Raw genomic sequence first — 19515 nt, 5'->3', positions numbered from 1 at the left:
TTCCACCGATCCAGGACGTCCCCCATCGAGGTCAGCAGAGCACCATCCCCACCATATACAGCATTGACAGTGCACTGCTTCCCCCTCCAGAGTCGCCGGATGGTGGCCCAGAACCTTTTCGAAACCGTTCGGAAATCATTCTCCATGGCCTCGCCGAACTCCTCCCATGCCCGGGACCCTCAGCATTACGTTTGGGCCTGCCAGGCCTGACCGGCGTCCTCCCCCACCATCCTCCCCCACCATCGTAGCCAACTCACCACTAGGTGGTGATCAGTTGACAGCTCCGCCCCTCTCCTCACCCGAGTGTCCAAGACATTCGGCCACAGGTCCGACGACACGACTACAAAGTCTATCATCGAACTGAGACCTCGGGTGTCCTGGTGCCAAGTGCACATATGGACACCCTTATGCTTGAACATGGTGTTCGTTATGGACAAGCCGTGTCTAGCACAGAAGTCCAACAACAAAAAAACTGCTCTGGTTCAGATCGGGGGGGGCCGTTCCTCCCAATCACGCCCCTCCAGGTCTCACTGTCATTGCCCACATGAGCATTGAAGTCCCCCAGGAGGACGAGGGCATCTCCGGGAGGAGCGCTTTCCAGCACCCCCCCCAGAGACTCCAAAAAGGGTGGGTACTCTGCGCTGCCGTTTGGTGCGTAAGCACAAACAACAGTGAGGACCCGTCCCCCCCACCCGAAGGCGGAGGGAGGCTACCCTCTCGTCCACCGGGGTGAACCCCAACATACAGGCGCTGAACCGAGGGGAAACAAGTATTCCCACCCCAGCTCGACGCCTCTCACCAAGGGCAACTCCAGAGTGGAAGAGAGTCCAGCCCCTCTCAAGGAGTCTGGTTCCGGAGCCGATGCTATGCGTCGAGGCGAGGCCGACTATATCTAGCCGGAACCTCTCTACCTCGCGCACCAGCTCAGGCTCCCTTCCCGCCAGCGAGGTGACGTTCCACGTCCCTAGAGCTAGCTTCTGCAGCCGAGGATCGGACCGCCAAGGCCCCCGCCTTCGGCCGCCGCCCGTCTCACACTGCACCCGACCCCCATGACCCCTCCTGTAGGTGGTGAGCCCACTGGAAGGGGGTCCCACGTTGGCCGGCCGGGCCCCATGGTGGCGATCGCCAGCAGGCCCCACCCCCGGGCCTGGCTCCAGGGGTGGACCCCGGTGACCCGTGTCCAGGCAAGGGCAACTGGGAACCATTGTTGTGTTTCTTCATGGTAGGTTTTTTGAGCCACGCTTTGTCTGGTCTTTCACCTGGAACCTGTTTGCCCTGGGTGACACTACCAGGGGCATAAAGCCCCCGACAACATAGCTTCCAGGATCATTAGGACACGCAACCCCTCCACCGCGGTAAGGTGGTGACTCAGGGAGGGTCCCATTTTTTATTTTAACTATGTAGTTGAGGTTATGTTAAACTGTCAGTTAAAAAAATCTAATATATTCCTGGCACCAACAACTGAAATACTGTTAGGACTGTGCACTTATGATCCCAGATTATTTGCTGTACTTGAACACTATTTGCATGTCACTTTCGATAAAAATATCAACTAAATTATTTAAATGTAAAGTAAATTGTTTAACATTAACTAGTTAGATATTAGTTATGGTTGGCACTATTTGTTTATACAAAGCATCTCATTACCTGTTCCAGTTATAAAACAGTTGACACCCAGCAAATTTGTCACTCCATTGTTACACAATTTATATATAATTATATACACAATTTAGAACTTAACAAGAAAATGTATACTGACATTGGAGCAAGGAACCTTTGGACAGAATCTACTTTTTTTCTTTTTAAGTATTTATCTTGTGAAATCAATATTTTCTTGAGAGTTTTATCTGTCTAATTATTCAGCAATTCCATTAATTGGATAAACACACCTCGCCTTTGTTCCAAATGAGACCATTGTATGTTCATAGAGTAAATGAGTGCCCAACATCTACACACTATTAGGTTTTCATTAAAATACTACACAACACAATAATTAGGAAATCTTTCCCGTAGTTAATTGATATTGTTACTTTATTGTACTGCATCTTATCTTTGGCAACACTGTCACAGCTGTCCTGCCAGCAATGCTCTCCTATTTTGCAAATCAGTCAATTACACATTGTTTGAAGAATTGATATTAACAATATGAAAAGAGTAACACTTCCCCAAACCCCCTTTTTTTAAGCGCACAAAAAGCCCACACCGCAAGTTTCTAACCTGAAATATAATGTAAAGACTTCTTCCCATCATCTACATAATATTTTATTCTCAATATGTATACTTTAATTGTTATGTACAGTGTCCATATTAAAGTTTTCTAGAACCATTTGTAATCCATTAATTACCATGTTCCTACCTATAATGTGTGTAAGATCATATAAAAGATATTACACTGGATTAAGAATTGTTCAATAACAAACATGTTTCCAGGCATGCACACTCACACCTCACTCAAAATCAACTGTACTAATTTCACATTGTTTGTTCTATCATCATTTTTTTCATTTTAATTAACACAAACTATATCTTTAAACAAAAAGCACAAAAGATGTTCCAGGGAAAGAGTCTGACAATTAATTGGACAATCTTTTCCGGTTAGTTTTCAATGCCACATCAGTTGTAAATTCTATATATAGATATACTCGTTCAACAAGTCTACGTGAAGATCTGTCATATTAGAAACAATACATACATTGCAGTGGGCTCACTAAAACCACTTAAGTGTAATAATTATTGCAAACCACTTTACCAATTTAAGGCTTCAGAAATCAATAGCAGAGTGAGAAATAGCCTGTCACTTCAAACAAAGTCCAAACTAGGCAAAAGATGGACTGTTTAGCCAAAATCCTAAATGGGTATCAAGCAATATAATCTCACACTATTGGCCAACAAGCAGTGTTTGTACTCTTGTACTCTTTTCTTGTACAGAATGCTAGGGGGGGGGGGGGCTTTGTGGTAATATAAATTAAATGCTAGGACAGGGTGATTAATGAAGAGGAGTGGGATGCTGGTTAGTTTAACCATTAATATCACTGGAGTCCCAAGCAAAAATGCTTGTATTAAACAGCATACAATACAGTACCATGCTACCAATGTTTTTCCTAACCGTTTAGTCGAGATGAATAATCAGTGCCATTGCCAAAAGTTTATAACTTCCAGAAAAAGTATTATAGTAATACCACATACTATTATCAACCCCATTCTGCCCTGGTACCATTGAATCTTATACAATCAAAAATGTTTGAAAGGAGGAAAAAAAAATTAGTTTGAACATCGACAAAAAAACCATAACGTATATAATAATAAATGAACACAACAAAAAAGCAACACAGGATATACCATACTATATGCTTTAGAAAGAGTGATAGCAAAGATATGATAAAAACTGAAATTTACAAACTACAACTAAGCTGTGTGTGCACAAGTGTCTGTAATTGTATAGGAGTGTAGTAAAGGGAGTATGTATACCCCTCTTACATATACAGTAGGTCTTCCAGTAACTATTCTTGCACATGTATTGTTTCCTAAGGGCAGAATGGGGGTAAATACATTCCTTGATAGACTGACACAAATCAGCTTTGTTGTTTAGCCTTAAGTTTCCAATGCCTAGTGAAGTTATTTGCTTGATGTTTTTTCTTCTGAAAAATATAACCTGCTTTTAATTAGCTGGCATTCCCTCTCTGGGTTACCGGGGCTGGCGCTATGGGAGAACTTGGTGCTGAGTAGGGGAAGAGAAGGAGGGAAATGGTGGGAACAGGAGTTCAGACTGGGGCCCCTTTCCGCTGCAGTAGATACTGGTGGATGTCGTCAGCATCACGCTTTAACCAGGCAGCATTGAGGAGAATGTTCTCGCAGCACTGCTGTACTGTGCGCTCTGCTGCTGGAGCATGGTGACTCTCAAAGAAACTCTGGAATATAGAAATCAGCATCAGTATACTACAAAGTGTCTTTAATGTAGATTTTGTATGACAAAATTGTCAGAAGCATAAAAAGCCCTTCATGAGTAAATATAAAACAAAATCAAACGGTATAGTTGCTGCAAGAAGCTCACCTTCACTTCAGCAGCTATCTTGTCAATGGCAAATCCATCCACAGAGAGCTGTAGGTCAATAAAACACAAATGAGTTCTAACGGCACTATATTAAGCAGTAAATCATCTCACAATGAACAGTTGTAACAATTCAATGACAAATGTAGTAGTTTACCTTGATAAGCCGTGATATGAGAAAGCCACCCTGGTAACGGTTGTGAAGCTCCTGCCAGTTATCCTTGACAAACTTCCAAGCAGCTTTCCGTCCGTGTTTACTACTCCCAGCAACACCCCCAATTACAGAAACTGTGTCCTGGGGACGCACTTCCTCCTAAGTGACGGATGGAAAAATAGAATTTTCAACACTGCCAACATGCATGTCAAATTACAGTTTGGAACTCTAATAGCTTTGCTGCCATCCTCCCAAGTTAAATCTTCAAAGATAAAGTTGGTTGAACCTTTCTCTACTGGGTTGATTTCCAGAGTGTACCATGAAGATGTCAAAAGTGGCAAAATGGAATATGAACATTTGTGAACATTTTGGCCTGGTCTGAAGCAGGTGTCATTGATTACAGCATATCCTGGTCATGTTTGTAAGCGTAAGGGTAAGCCATCCCAAACTGCATTGTTTTCCAATTAAATGATGACAAACACGTCTCCAGAATTATTGTGGACTGTGTGGCAAACTTGTGGCTGTGAGCAAAGAACCCAGTGTCTCCCAACCCACTGGTGAGCCACAATTTCCAGTCCAATACTGCAACAATGCTACAAAACTACAAATATACACAAGTTCCCTTCCACATGACCTTGTCTCAAGATTTTCTGTCTGAGTGAGCTTGTGTAATGGTAACGGTCATGATTACAGTTGTAATTGATCACATTCCACTGCCACACAGACAAATATGTCTCTCCTTCGCACCCTTTTATACAACTAGTGCAGTGCCTGCCTGTTATGCAGCCAATGGTTAATAAGTTGGTTAGTTCATTTGGTGGCACACCGAGATTCCTGGAATTGTAGTATGCTAGTGCAGAAGGCGTGTGTTGCAGAAGCAACACGCGCCGCCTTAACTACGTAGTCCTAGTAGTTAAAAAAAAAAATAGCGATATCCGCTGTTGTCGTGTTTTCTCCCTTCCATTCCAAACCGTGACCAACGCCAGTCTCCCTTCTCTGCAGAACGCATTAGTCTATCGAAAACCCCCCAACCTGGATCCTACTTTGACTAGTATCTACAGACCTATATCTAAACTTCCATTCCTGTCAAAGATTCTCAAAAAGGTTATTCTCAGTCAATTACTGCCCAACCTACACCGAAACAACATATTGGAAAGGTTTTAAGCCTTATAGCACAGAGTCTGCCTTTCTGAAAGAGTATAATGACCTGCTCCTCTTTGTTGACTCCGGTAACTGTGCCATCCTAATTGTTCTTGACCTCAGTGCAGCCTTGGATACTGTGGATCTTGACATTTTAATAGACAGTATACACCATGGGGTTGTTGTCGATGGTTCACACCTTAACTGGTTCACATCCTACCACATAAACGGAAATTTCTCCATCAACATAGGCACTTTTTCCTCTTCCCCAACTTGTCTCTCGATGGCAAAACACTTTTTACAGTTGAATGAAGGCAATTCTGAAATTATAATATTTGGCCCTCCAGATTCCGTCAAAGTGATAACCAACAGTCTGGGCAACCTGTCTACCCTTGTCAAAAAAACTCACTCTGCAAATGTTTACAACACTGTATTTTGTATCTTCTGTAGGTTTTGACATCTTATTCAAACACCAGATTGAGTTAGGTACTGCACGGTATGTGCCTATTCTAAGCAATATCACCACAGATTTTATGGTAAAAAGAAATTATTAGCTATTTCCCATGAAAAACCAAGATAAACTAAAGATTGTGTTCTATAAATAAAATGTACTTCTATGACAATTATATAAACAGCATGGATTTCATACTTAGACCCAAACTACATATTCGTAAAAAATAATAATATAAACAAATCACAAACACAGAATCGATTTGCCAAGATCATAAAAATATAAAGTAATGAAATACATGCAAATACAAGTTTGACAAGCAAGTAAATGCAGTATTGAATGCCAGTTTTCCCTCAGCGTCGTACTAATGCCAACATCAAGCCATTTCTCTCTTTTAACCCTCGTGCTGCCTTCGGGTCACATGACCCAAAGGTTCATAACGAACCATTGTTGTGTTTACCCAATTTTACCCAATACAAAAACAAATAAAAATAATTTTATTTTAACCATTCCAATGTGGGGGGTCTGAGACAGCCCGACAGTTAAAAGAAAATGCTTCACTTTGTTTTTGTATGAGGTAAATGTGTCGCAATACGACGGTGGGTCACAATGACTGATGGGTCAGAATGACCCGAAGATAACACAAGGGTTAAAGCTCTTGAGAAAATGACATACATTTTTATATCATCCCACTATTGCAACTCCCTGTATACTGGGATTAGTCAGTTGTACCTGTCCCGCCTGCAACTAGTCCAGAGTGCTACAGCCAGGCTCCTGACAAGTACCTGGGAAAAGGAGCCATATTAGCCCTATCCCTGGCCCCTCTCCACTGGCTGCCTGTACAGTTAAGAATTACCACCGTCAAACAAGGAGGTGGAAACATTATACTTTGGGGGTGTTTTTCTGCTTCACCTCATCAAAGGGACGATGGACGGGGCCACGTACCGTCAAAACTTGGGTGAGAACCTACTTCCCTCAGTCAGGGCATTGAAAATGGGTTGTGGATGGGTATAACACATAACAGCCAAAACACATAGCCAAGGCAAAAAAGGAGTGGCCCAAGAAGAATTTCAATGTTGTTTGGTGACGTTTTCTGGTCAACTCGCCCTCATTGCGGGCTTATCAAAATGTTTTGATATTTACAAAAACATATTGTGGAGACTCCTATCCAGTTGGTAACATAAGCATTATGTGTAACCCTTCACACTACAGGATCACTTGGGCAGATAATCTGTCCCCACAATTGTCGGGAGGGTAAATCAGACCCAAAATCGGCCTAGGTACTGTCCTTACAATATGTTTCCTTAATTATAAAACTGTCAACATGAAACCTATATTTGATCATGTATTTTGAGCCAGGAAAACCCCTGCTAAAATGCCTGTCCAATTAAAATCCTTAATGTAACAAAGAAAACAGATTTAGGAATCTTGGATCAATCCAAACAACAAAAACCTCATCTTCATTATATTCCAAGTTTAAGTGCCCTGTGTGCAACGCGTGACAACTCGTTTCTCTCAAACAAACAAAACAACTACGGGCATGCTAGCTCAACGGATCAATCCGTTTATTTTCATTCGTTTTCATCAGGGTAACCACATGTAAAAGACGTTCGTTACCAACATTGTGTAATTATAAAGTCTACAACTTTACAAATGTTCACCGTAGTCTAGAATTAATAGAGTAAAATCTTAATAACATGTTTTTTAATTCAAATATATCAACTAATGTGGTGTATTTCATCATCCTGCAGCCGATTTTGCAAGCGTCTCGCGAAAAAATTCGACCAGCTGCCGAAACGATCGCTGCAGATCGCAGGCGATCGCAGGCAATCGCTGGCAATAGCCAGTGAGGCTATTTTTTATTTTATACATTTTTTATTCCTATATGTTTATTGTTTGCACCTTCCTGCCAAAGCAAATTCCGAATAAAACCCATTCTGATTCTGTTACTCATCAAAAACGCAGTCTGTGAATAGTTTTAAGAAACTATTGAAAACCCACTTCAGTAATCACTGTTCTGTAATGCGTTTTTTGCCTTCTGTGTAGTTTTACTGTTGTATTGTATTTTAGGTAGTGCTGTCAAACAAAATATTTAATTGCGATTAATCACATTAATGGAATAGTTAACTCGTGATTAATCGCAATTGCACAATTTTAACTATTCTAAATGTCCCTTGATTTCTTTTTGTCCAATAATTTTTTCTCATTTTAATGCTCTTATCAACATGGAAAAGTGGATCGGATTGCTTGGTGCAAATATTTTTTTTAAATTGAAAACAACATTGCAATCGCCTGGCTTTGACGAGGGGTCGGAGAATTCGCATCAGCTGTGTGCTTGGCCATCAAGTGGTATTTCAGACTGGACGTGCTGCGATGATGGCTCAGTTCACAACGACAAAACACACAGATCACTTTGGTCTTGTCAATGGAACCATTTAGCAACTTTTTAAAAGTAAACTTTCCATTCAGAATCCTATTGGCATCCATTTCGGCGTCTCGCGCTCGCCCTCCACTCAAAACGTAACGTTAGCCTACTACTCTTTAGCCAGCTCGCAAGCCCAAACAAGTGTGCGGCGTGCCTGTTGTTTTGTTTCCGGTCTAGCTAGATCCGGTGTGGTGTTGTAGTTTTTCTAACGTCAGTAGTTGTTGCAACAGCATGTGAAAAAAACTACAACGTTTGCTAGGCCAAAAAGAACGTTAATCGCGCGCTAAAAAAATTGACGCCGTTAAAATGGGTTTGCGTTAACGCCGTTAATAACGCGTTAAACTGACAGCACTAATTTTAGGATCTTATGATTCAATGACGTATATTGTATTTTAGGTTTTTCAGTTTTAATTCCATCTTTATTTTCAATGTTCTTATTGCACAGCACCTTGTAACCCTGGTTTTGAAAAGGGCTTTAATAAAATATACCAAATTACTTACTAGTCTTTCAGGAGGCAGGGCTCTTGACTGCATTTTGTGAAGATGTTTTGAGGCTGTGCGATATTTTTTACAACTACTCCTGCAAATTTGAATTTGATTTTTTTTAATGTTGAAAACCAAGGATGGAGCGAATCTGCCCGATTTGGAAAACATGTGTGAGGGGGGAGGTTCCATGAGTGATTATTCAACTGCGTGGTTAACAGAATCTACACTTGTGTGTCTCATTCAGGTGTTTCGCAAAAGGGGTAATTGACGGCTAATATCAACCAATCTGAAATCTGCATTAAAGTTAAGAATCTAAATAAATAGTTTAACTGGTTATGTAACGTTGAATAGAACGGTGGACCGGTCACTGTATCAGCTCACAGCAGGCTCATCCTACTGTGCAATTAGCGAGCATTCTGTAGAGAAATTAAAACATGTCGCGGCCACAACAGTTATTTGCACTTGCACAAATGCTCCTGTAAGGAGTTGGAAAAGATGGGAGGTCGGCAAACTTGTCCCTTTTGGCAAACAGCTTTGTGCGTTGTTTATTCTAGTAGGCCTACAAGGACAATACTTTAACAGAAAACGTAGCATGCTACCCAGAACGTAGCCCAGACCTCACTGCGCCCTTAAAGGTGCAGTGTTCACTTGAACCTGTCCAGTGAATTATGTACAAGTAGTCTGCTACACTCTCAAATACATTTTGGGGTTGCACAGATAAAATTTCAGGTGCATATGCGCCGAAAATGGCCGCATGATGTAAGTACTTTTTATTTGTTGAGTATACATTACCGTTCAAAAGTTTGGGGTCACTTAAAACTGTCCTTATTTTTCAAAGAAAAGCAATGTTTTTTTCAATGAAGATAACGTTAAATTAATCAGAAATACACTATACATTGTTAATGTGGTAAATGACTATTCTAGGTGGAAACGTCTGGTTTTTAATGAAATATCTACATAGGTGTATAGAGGCCCATTTCCAGCAACTATTACTGTATGTGTTCGAATGGTACATTGTGTTTGCTAATTGCCTTAGAAGACTAATGGATGATTAGAAGGATTAGAATTAGAATGCCAAAGGTCTGCAATGTTGTAATTGCTGCAAATGGAGCATTATTTGATGAAAGCAAAGTTTGAAGAGCAACATTTATATTTAAAATAAAAATAATTATTTCTAATAATGATAATTAACCTTGTAAATGTCTTGACTATATTTTCTATTCATTTTGAAAGTTATTTGATAAATAAAAGTGTGAGTTTTCATGGAAAACACGAAATTGTCCGGGTGACCCCAAACTTTTGAACGGTAGTGGATATTTTAAAAAAAAATGACGAAATTTACCTCTTCATGTGGTCATTTTATATAAAACATTTATTCGTTGAATGTAAAGAAAATCTGCCGCATTGTGATATGTATCGTGATTGGGATGTGAAAAGATCTATATCAGGATATGAGATTTTGGTCATATCGCGCAGCCTTACTGTGAACTGTAGCAGGGTTTGCTTTTTTGGAATAAATACACTTGATCTATAATCAGTTATTTAGTTAGATATTGAATTAGGACATCAAGGAAACCTAGGTTTGACATGTAATAAGTCTTCTGAAGGAATTAATTTGTTCTAAGCATAGAGCGGATCAAATAACGAGAGGGATTAAAATATACAAATTCAAATGAAACACAATGATTTATTGAAATCAATGGAATCTAATGAAAAGTACTGGATATAGGCTATTTGTAATTGGTTTGATGGGCTAACATTAAATACAACATACAATGGGTCATATGGAAAGAGTGGGAAGGAGGGAGGAGAAAGAATCAAGGCCTTTGTCTAATAACGGGAATGTTTAGTGGTAAACTAACGGGAGTTTTACGTGTAGTCACACACTATCAATTACTTAATGCCAATGTTATAATTAAGAAATATAGCTAGTCGCATTTACATTCGCCGGTGTGTTGAAGTTGTGGGTTGAAAGCGGAGTCCGTTTAAGTCGTGGCTGTAGTAAACAAATCTTTGTCATCCGATAAAAAGGTTATTTCGTGAAAGTATTCCTTTTAATCCGCGGCGAGACTGAGTTTGGTTAGAATTGCGTTTGGCTACTTCTGCATTATCGTCCAGAAAGTGTTGAAATCACTAATGTGAAGCTTGGCAGGATACTTTTTTAATGCCTATCCATTTTCCAGACTTAGGGTATCAATGGACTCAGCAAGTGATTATTGGGTGTGCTTTGCCTTCGGCAAGGGCACAACCTTTGTTCTCTATCATATATATTTATTATTGGGTGTGCTCACGCCTTCAGCGAGCACAACCATTGTTCTCTCACATATATATTTATTTTTATTGTTTATTTTCGCCCCCCTAAGGATCAGTCAATATTTGGACTACATAGACAACGCCTGTGTCAAAATGTTTGTCTTGCTCTCGATTGCGTTGCTTGTATTTTTATTTATTTACGTTCCGTTTCACGGTTTAGGAGGTTACAACGTTTTTGTGGCAAACAGTGCCTTTAGTCAACAAAGGGTACTCAGTGCTAGCTACGTCAGCACATGTTGGCAACGACGCATAGATTGATGTGCAGTTGCACAGCGAGTATCGTGCTGTGGTGTACTAGCAGCACATGTACATTTAAGCAAATCAAGACCTGCATGTACAGTAAGTAATGTCACATTAAATAATGTATTTAAACTCAAGCTTGTGTGGTGCGTCGCTGTCTTCAATGCCACAGCCTAAACTTTATGTCAAAAGAAACATTCTAATTTCTGGCGCTTTCAAACAATCCCCTCAGTAACGTTTGGCTAGCAACAGCAGCTAGCTTGCTCGTAGCAAACTTCTTTTGAATTAGCCATTTCCCCCTAAATTAATGTCAAACTTGTTTACGTTTTTGGGGGTATATTTTCAGTTAGCAGACGGTACTGTTTGAATTGCGATTCCATCTGAACTACTGCCGGTGACAACGTTGTTACAGTAGCTTGTTTCAAAGGGGGTTCTTGAGTAGGCTAAATGCTTGAAAATATCACTAGATGGGAAAAACTTAAGGGGACGAACCCACCTGCAACCGACGCAAGCGAGCACACCCTACAATTTCCCCAGAAATTGTACCCTCTCTAGTTATTGTTTATTTTCCCACCCCTAAATATTCGTCAACATTATGTCTACATAGACAACCTAGGTGTCAAAAGTTTCGTCTTGGTAGCGATTGAGTTGCTTGTTTTTTTATTTACGTTCCGTTGCATGGTTTAGGCTCAAGTTAAGTTTTTGTGGCGAAAAGTGAAGCTAACGGTGGCTAATTTGCTAGCCACAGTCACTGACGTTACTAACGTCACTATGTCACTAATGTCACGAAAACACGCGTGACTACCTGTAGCAGAACATTCGTTTCACATCTGTTAACTTGGGGGATAGCTAGGCAAACTACAGCTTTACTGCAAGGCAGCTGCAGAAACGCCACAAGCAAAGAGGCCAGGGTGATAACTATTTACTCATTTTACTTTGTGATGTGAAACACAATTGTGAAATGTAATGTACAATATTAGCTGATATTATTAAGGAAGTAGGCCCACATCTACTTTCGGAAACGGTAGTCTACTATTTCACTGAAGCATTAGCATGACTTTAGCCTCTGTTGCCCGGGCAACACATACTACAGTGGTCTATGATGCATCTGTTTTCAATCGTTAAAATAAACATTCCTCACAAATACATTTTCGTTGTAGGATTTATTATGACATTACATTACAAGTAAACGATTTGTTGGTGAAATTATCATTTCCTGTACCGAGGTGAAATCAGTTTCATATTCGAGATTCAACAGACATTCATATTCGTACCTCCGTTCAGGCTCCGCGTCATATTTAGGGACCGGGGTAAAAGAGTTGACAGTCCGAATGTTTCTTCAATATCTTTGTCAAAATCCAACATACAAACTTCAACCTTGTTGCACATTCTTCTACTACTGACTGACCAATTTGTACAACCTTTGGTTTGGTGATAATGTTGATTATTTATTAACCCATAGCCAATAAATCAATAAAAACACCAATATTTAAGTGTTTGCTCAATATCTTTGTCAAAAATGAACATAGAAACTTCAAACTTGTTGCACATTCTTCTAATACTAGTAGACCAAGTGGTCCAAGCTTTGGTTTGGTGACCAAGTTGATTATTGATTAATCCATAGCCAATAAGTCAATAAAAACACCAATATTTCTGTATTTCCTCAATATCTTTGTCAAAAATAAACATAGAAACTTCAGACCTGTTTCACATTCTTCTACTACTAGCTGACCAAGTTTTCCAAGCTTTGGTTTGGTGATAAAGTTGATTACTGATTAACCCATAGCCAATAAATCAATAAAAACACCAATATTTAAGTGTTTGCTCAATATCTTTGTCAAAAATGAACATAGAAACTTCAAACTTGTTGCACATTCTTCTAATACTAGTAGACCAAGTGGTCCAAGCTTTGGTTTGGTGACCAAGTTGATTATTGATTAATCCATAGCCAATAAGTCAATAAAAACACCAATATTTCTGTATTTCCTCAATATCTTTGTCAAAAATAAACATAGAAACTTCAGACCTGTTTCACATTCTTCTACTACTAGCTGACCAAGTTTTCCAAGCTTTGGTTTGGTGATAAAGCTGATTACTGATTAACCCATAGCCAATAAATCAATAAAAATACCAATATTTCTGTTTCCTCAATATCTTTGTCAAAAATGAACATAGAAACTTCAAACTTGTTGCAAATTCTTCTAATACTAGCAGACCAAGTTGTCCAAGCTTTAGTTTGGTGATAAAGTTTATTATTGATTAACCCATAGCCAATAAATCAATAAAAACACAAATATTTCAGTGTTTCCTCAATATCTTTGTAAAAAATGAACATAGAAACTTTAAACTTGTTGCACATTCTTCTAATACTAGCAGACCAAGTTGTCCAAGCTTTGGTTTGGTGATAAAGCTGATTATTGATTAACCTATAGCCAATAAATCAAGAAAAACACACATTTTCCAATATTTCATCAATATCTTTGTCAACAATGACCACAGAAACTTCAAACTTGTTTCACATTCTTCTACTACTAGCTGACCAAGTTGTCCAAGCTTTGGTTTGGTGATAAAGTTGATAAAGTTGGCTATGGGTTAATCAATAATCAACTTTATCACCAAACCAAAGCTTGGACAACTTGGTCAGCTAGGAGTAGAAGAATGTGAAACAGGTCTGACGTTTCTGTGGTCATTTATGACAAAGATATTGAGGAAACACTGAAATATTGGTGTTTTTATTGATTTATTTGCAATTTAGGTTAATCAATAATCAACTTTATCACCAAACCAAAGCTTTGACAAGTTGGTCAGCTAGGAGTAGAATAATGTGAAACTGGTCTGAAGTTTCTATGTTCATTTTTGACAAAGATATTGAGGAAATACTGAAATATTGGTGTTTTTATTGATTTATTGGCTATGGGTTAATCAATAATCAACATTATCACCAAACCAAAGGTTGTACAAATTGGTCAGTTAGTAGTAGAAGAATGTGCAACAAGTTTTAAGTTTGTATGTTGGATTTTGACAAAGATATTGAAGAAACATTCGGACTGTCAACTCTTTTACCCCGGTCCCTAAATATGACGCGGAGCCTGAACGGAGGTACAAATATGAATGTCTGTTGAATCTCGAATATGAAACTGATTTCACCACAGGTGAACCTGTGGTTTCAAACCAGTGTTGCTCACTGCAACTCTGTAGCCTACGCGAGACACACTACAAAACCATCTACAGAGCTGTTTAGGAAGTCAAACGGCGACATAACATGTTCAGCACTCCCCTTACTTAAATCAAAAATCTATCTAACTACTAATCTTAACTTCATTGCCACAGCCTAAACTTTGTCAATCTGTTCATGAAAATAATTAATTTTAGCCTAAACCGTACAACGGAACGTTAAATCCAATTCAACCAACGCAATCGCTACCAAGACGAACACAGCAGTCAGGGGCGGTTTTAGGCACGGGCGGACCGGGCAGCCGCCCGGGGCGGCATTTTTTCATGTCACGTGGGGGGCGCACAAGCATAAAATAAATAAATAAAAATCTCTGCGCGGCGAAGCGTTTTTCTCTTTTCTATCATTTCACTGTGTGGGGAATTGGCAAATTGGCGCCCCCTTCAGGCAGCTGCAGGCACCCCTGCTTGCTGAGAAGGTGCCGTGCACAGAAGCTGTGTGAAAAAAGGGGAGGGGGACAGACAGCTCACCTGACTGGGAACGGACAAGGGGGGGGGGGGGGGTCCACTGTATAGTGCAATACTCTAAATTAGTGGGCTAAAGTCAGTTGCACCTCGACTTTCTTCCAAATAACGCACATTTCATTCATAATATTATAAATATAGGCCTAAAGTTCCTGCACATTTTTTATTTATTTTTTTATTGTGTGAAATGGCTAATAAAAATATGTAACACAAAACGATTGTGGTCACCAAGGTGAATTGGTTTAGTCTTGACTTCTGGTCGTGAGTGACAGTGTTGGGGGGATGGGAAATCTGTTGACTGTTGAGTGCCAAAGAAGATGGACAGGAAAAGGTCAAGTAAGCCATCAGGTGCCCAATTTCGAAAAAAAAAGAAAAGAAGAAGAGGAGAAACGACAAAAAGATAAAGGTATGCAAATATGTCTGTATGATTATTACGGTATCCATGTCATGAATGAAGGGCTAATGTTAATTGGTGGGTATAGGCTAACTCTTACGTTTGTTAGCCTTTTTGCTATGATGCTTGCTATGCAACAACAATATTTCGGTTTTAACTCAACAAACACGAGATAACATTTCACCATAATAGTGTGCTTTGCAACAAAACTGTTACAAGTTCAGTTATTATTTATTTTCATTAATTAGGTTAGGCCCTGTAATTAGCCAACGGAATTTTCAAATCTGTAGGTAGTTTCAAAGACGAACATTTGCTATTTGCTACAACTATATTTTGTGACAAAGTATAGTTTAACGTCATAACTAAAAGTGTTCCTCCCTAAAAGTTATATTAATATAGCATGTAATAACAGACATTTAGCATGTAAGGGCATGTTTATGTAACCCTCCTATTATGTTTGGTGACAATTTGACCCCAGGCCTGTTTTAGCTGTATAGAACATAATCGGTCTTACCATAACAGCCTTTTGATTTCAATGGGGGGGGGGGGGGCGTACACCCTGGGTGTAATTCAATGTAGAACCGCCACTGACAGCAGTAGTCTACTGTACTGTAGTAGTACAATTTACCGGGGCAGCTTCTCCACACAGGGCTATATTGCACTTTGCGTTGTTACTGACAATGATCGCTACCAGTGAGCTTTTTATGAATGAGCGATTTTCCACTAAATAAATGTCAAGCTTATTTACGTTTTTGGGGGCATATTTTCAGTTAGCAGATGGTACTGTTTGAATCGCGATTCCATCTTCTAATGCCGGTAACGTCGTAGAATAATCTTCAAAGGGGGTTCTTTATTAATGAATGAATGCAATATGAGTAGGCTAAATGCCTGAAAATATCACGAAAAGGGAAAACTTAAAAGGACAGAGATTAGGACAATTTTTACACCGGTCTGCCAAATTTATTCGTTTTGATTCAACGATGAGGCTGCCTCTTGCAGGGGAAATAAGACATCTATTTCATTCTACACTTCACTCGTATTTTCAGTTGTAAATGAGCAGCAAAAAAAATGCTTTTAAATCTATGTAATCTTTATAAATAATAAGTATGCATTTTTATATAAAATATACAGAAATATCAGTTGCAAAAATGTCATTCAAAAACGGACCCCTGTGCAACCGACGCAAGCAAGCACACCCTACAATTTCCCCAGAAATTGTACCCTCTCTAGTTTGCTGTTGGTATTTATACTCTGAATACAGGGGAGTGTCTTCATGCAGGTAAGACAGTTCCATTGGTCAGTTCCTTGGTTGGGGTGTTGTCCGAGGTGGTTCAAAGTTAAAACTGGAATGCGATTTCAGGATTGTGGCTATACCTATACTTCATAATCTATCTATACAACATTGATGAATGGTTTTGTTAGTAGATTACAATAAATTGGATACCAAGGTTGACTGACTTATCATAACGTGAAAGGAAGTTACATTAAAACATCAAATTAAATCAACACAGTATCAAGGGAAAGCATACAATGTCACACATAAATTCCAATAATCCTTCTAGCGTCCAAAAAGTGTATTCCTTGAGAAATGTTGGTACATCCATTCAAAGATCAGTTTTGATGTCTGTTTGTTTGATCCAGAGTTTCTCTGGAGTAAGGATAGGCTGATGAAGGCAGGCCACTTGGCTGGCCCTTCTCCCTACCACAAGGAGAAGGAGACACCAGGTCTGGTATCATCCCTTTGAAGCTCATCCAGAAAGATAGTGGCATTGTATGAGGTATCATATAATGCAAAGTCAGGGGTTTCTTGTGCTGATGTGGTCTGCAGTACCGTGTCCTACTGAGGTGATCAGATTATGACCATGTTGAAGAATGGGACTCTGTGCTACACAGTTCACATATGGTGGAAACACAAAATGTATTGTGCATGTATTTTGGCATTATTTGGTTAATGTTAATACACTGTTCAGTTTCCCCTCTTCCTTTAAACCATAGGGGAATAGTTTTGGTTGTTTGGCAAATATTAAACCCCCTACATAGTGCAAAGATTTACAGCGTTTTAAGGGTGGGAAAATAATATTGAATGAATAAATAATATATATGAGAGAACAAGGTTGTGCCTTGCCAAAGGTAGAAACAACGAATAATATGTGCGCGATTACAGTAGTGTGTCTTGCTGGAATATTAAACAAAGCATTTTAAGTTTCATGGTCTCATCTATTTTTACATTATTTTTCCAAACAAAACAAAGATAGTGTCGGAAAAATTTAAGATGTAACACTTTTATTCTGTAGAAAATGATACTGTGTTTAGCTTTGTGTGCAGAGAGTCCTACCCCCAAATCTGAACTGTGGGTAAACATACAAGACCCTTGTCTTGGGGCTAAGGACTAGAGGGGGGTTTGTTTATTTAAAGGAGATACTGTTTGACAGAGCTAGAAGGAAGACTGAGGTCTGGTGACCATTTGCTTGTCACCTAGTGGGGGTAGGGTTGATGTTGTAATGTCCATTTGCAAGGGACGCACACACGCAAACACGCATGCAATCACGCGCGCCAGGTCTATGCAAGGGAGCCAATGAAGGAAGAGCCATGGAACATTTGCATGCCTTTGTTTTAACCAATGACTGTCAAGAGCCGTTTATGTTTAAATAGGTTGCTAGCACAACATGCTAGCGGACAAACTTTGTAGCACAATGGCGTGTGATGTTTTGTCTCCTTGCGGCCGCAAGCAATAAAGCTTTCTTAACTTGTTCACCGACTGACTGTGCAATGCTTGATAGATTAATATTTCTGACAGATAGTTATGGGCTAATCGTGTGGTTCCGATATATATATAACTTATAAATACATTTAACCCTTTCCTGCCTGAGTGAAAACTCCCAAAATTCCATTGGATGCCGGAATATGATATTAACATGCATATTCACATTTACATAAATTTTCAAATTAAATCATACACATGAACTATTTATTGAAGAAAAGGTCTTCTAATGATATAAAAATATCCATGATTATGTAAGGAAAATCATCCTTTATCAAGGATGGATGAAGGATTTCACGCAACCATTTTTACTAAAATCTTCTCCGTCTGCCATACTTCATCAGACAACCAATTTTCAACATATTTTAATACAAGATAGTGGAAAACTTAGAGCATATGGAACATACATAATTCTGTGGGAAATGTAGACCAGCAGACAGATTAGAAATATCATCTTTTGTTTAAAGGTTATGACCATTCTAGTGATTAGTGAAAAAATGGGGAAAAACCGGAACCCCCTGTAGCAACCGATAACGTAATAACGGCCAATAATGTAATAACGGCCAATAACGTAATCATTTAAATGTAATAAAACCAATAACGTTATAAATTGCCAATAATGTAATAACTTTTTGCCAATAATGTAATAACTTATAACGTTATTGGCTGGTTATTAAGTTATTGGCCTTGCATTAAAAAAAAACGTTGAAAATGTAATGACTGAGGTATCACTTTATTTCATCTTCAATTTCTGGAGAGAAAGTGTCACTCTTAGCCTTAATATTGCATCTTGCAACAGATGCTTAAATATCCGACCTTACAGATACCCCTCCACCCTCAAACCCCCCTCCACAGGAGGCCCTAAAGGAGCAATTAAGAGTCCATTTGGATTTATATCTCACTCTTAGGGTTCCGTCATAGTACTCCGTGTATCCGACTCTGTGACCATGCAGGCGCTTTGACGGAGTCGTGAGTCTTTCTAAGTTCTGCGTTGCAGTTTTCAGTATGGTTTTGCAATTCACCGCCTGAGCGCTAGGGGCTGCGGGAATGAGTCGTTATCTGACCAATGACAGCCCCGCGGTCTCCATTGGTCTCAGTCGCCTCGACTGGTAAATTTTTTTGGAGGCACACGTCCAAGAACCAAAAGAGGCAAGCCTTCACAGTAATAACCAGACGTGATATGTGATATGACATCTAAACCAAGAGTAGACACAATAAGGAACTGAACATTGAACATTTGTGATGCTCTCTGGAGAGTTAGGTGGTCACCTATGTGCTATGTTGTGCCATCCTCTGTATTTAATCCTCCCATGCTTCCTCAACATACTCCGAAAGGGGTGTCCCATCCATTCCATTTGGATGAAATGTTAGGTCAGCAACTACTTCTCCACGCAATGTTTCTGCAGA

The 19515-nt window shown here is 39.5% G+C and overlaps 1 protein-coding gene across 5 annotated transcripts in view; it reads right to left on the bottom strand.

Moving 5' to 3' along the window:
• Window positions 1–2013: 2013 nt before the first annotated feature.
• npepps (aminopeptidase puromycin sensitive) overlaps window positions 2014–19515 on the bottom strand; it is a 208030-nt gene continuing 190528 nt past the window's right edge. For all 5 annotated transcript variants that reach the window (XM_062448799.1, XM_062448803.1, XM_062448801.1 and 2 more), the window contains 3 exons: window positions 4206–4361; window positions 4052–4099; window positions 2014–3908 (listed from right to left, as the gene is read on the bottom strand). In XM_062448799.1, coding sequence (XP_062304783.1) covers window positions 3762–3908; window positions 4052–4099; window positions 4206–4361 — 351 coding nt within the window. In that variant the 3' untranslated portion in view covers window positions 2014–3761. The remainder of the gene's footprint in view (window positions 3909–4051; window positions 4100–4205; window positions 4362–19515) is intronic.

Source organism: Osmerus eperlanus, chromosome 22 (genome assembly GCF_963692335.1).
Source record: "Osmerus eperlanus chromosome 22, fOsmEpe2.1, whole genome shotgun sequence".
Lineage (NCBI taxonomy): Eukaryota > Metazoa > Chordata > Actinopteri > Osmeriformes > Osmeridae > Osmerus > Osmerus eperlanus.
This window is presented reverse-complemented; position numbering and strand designations above follow the sequence as displayed.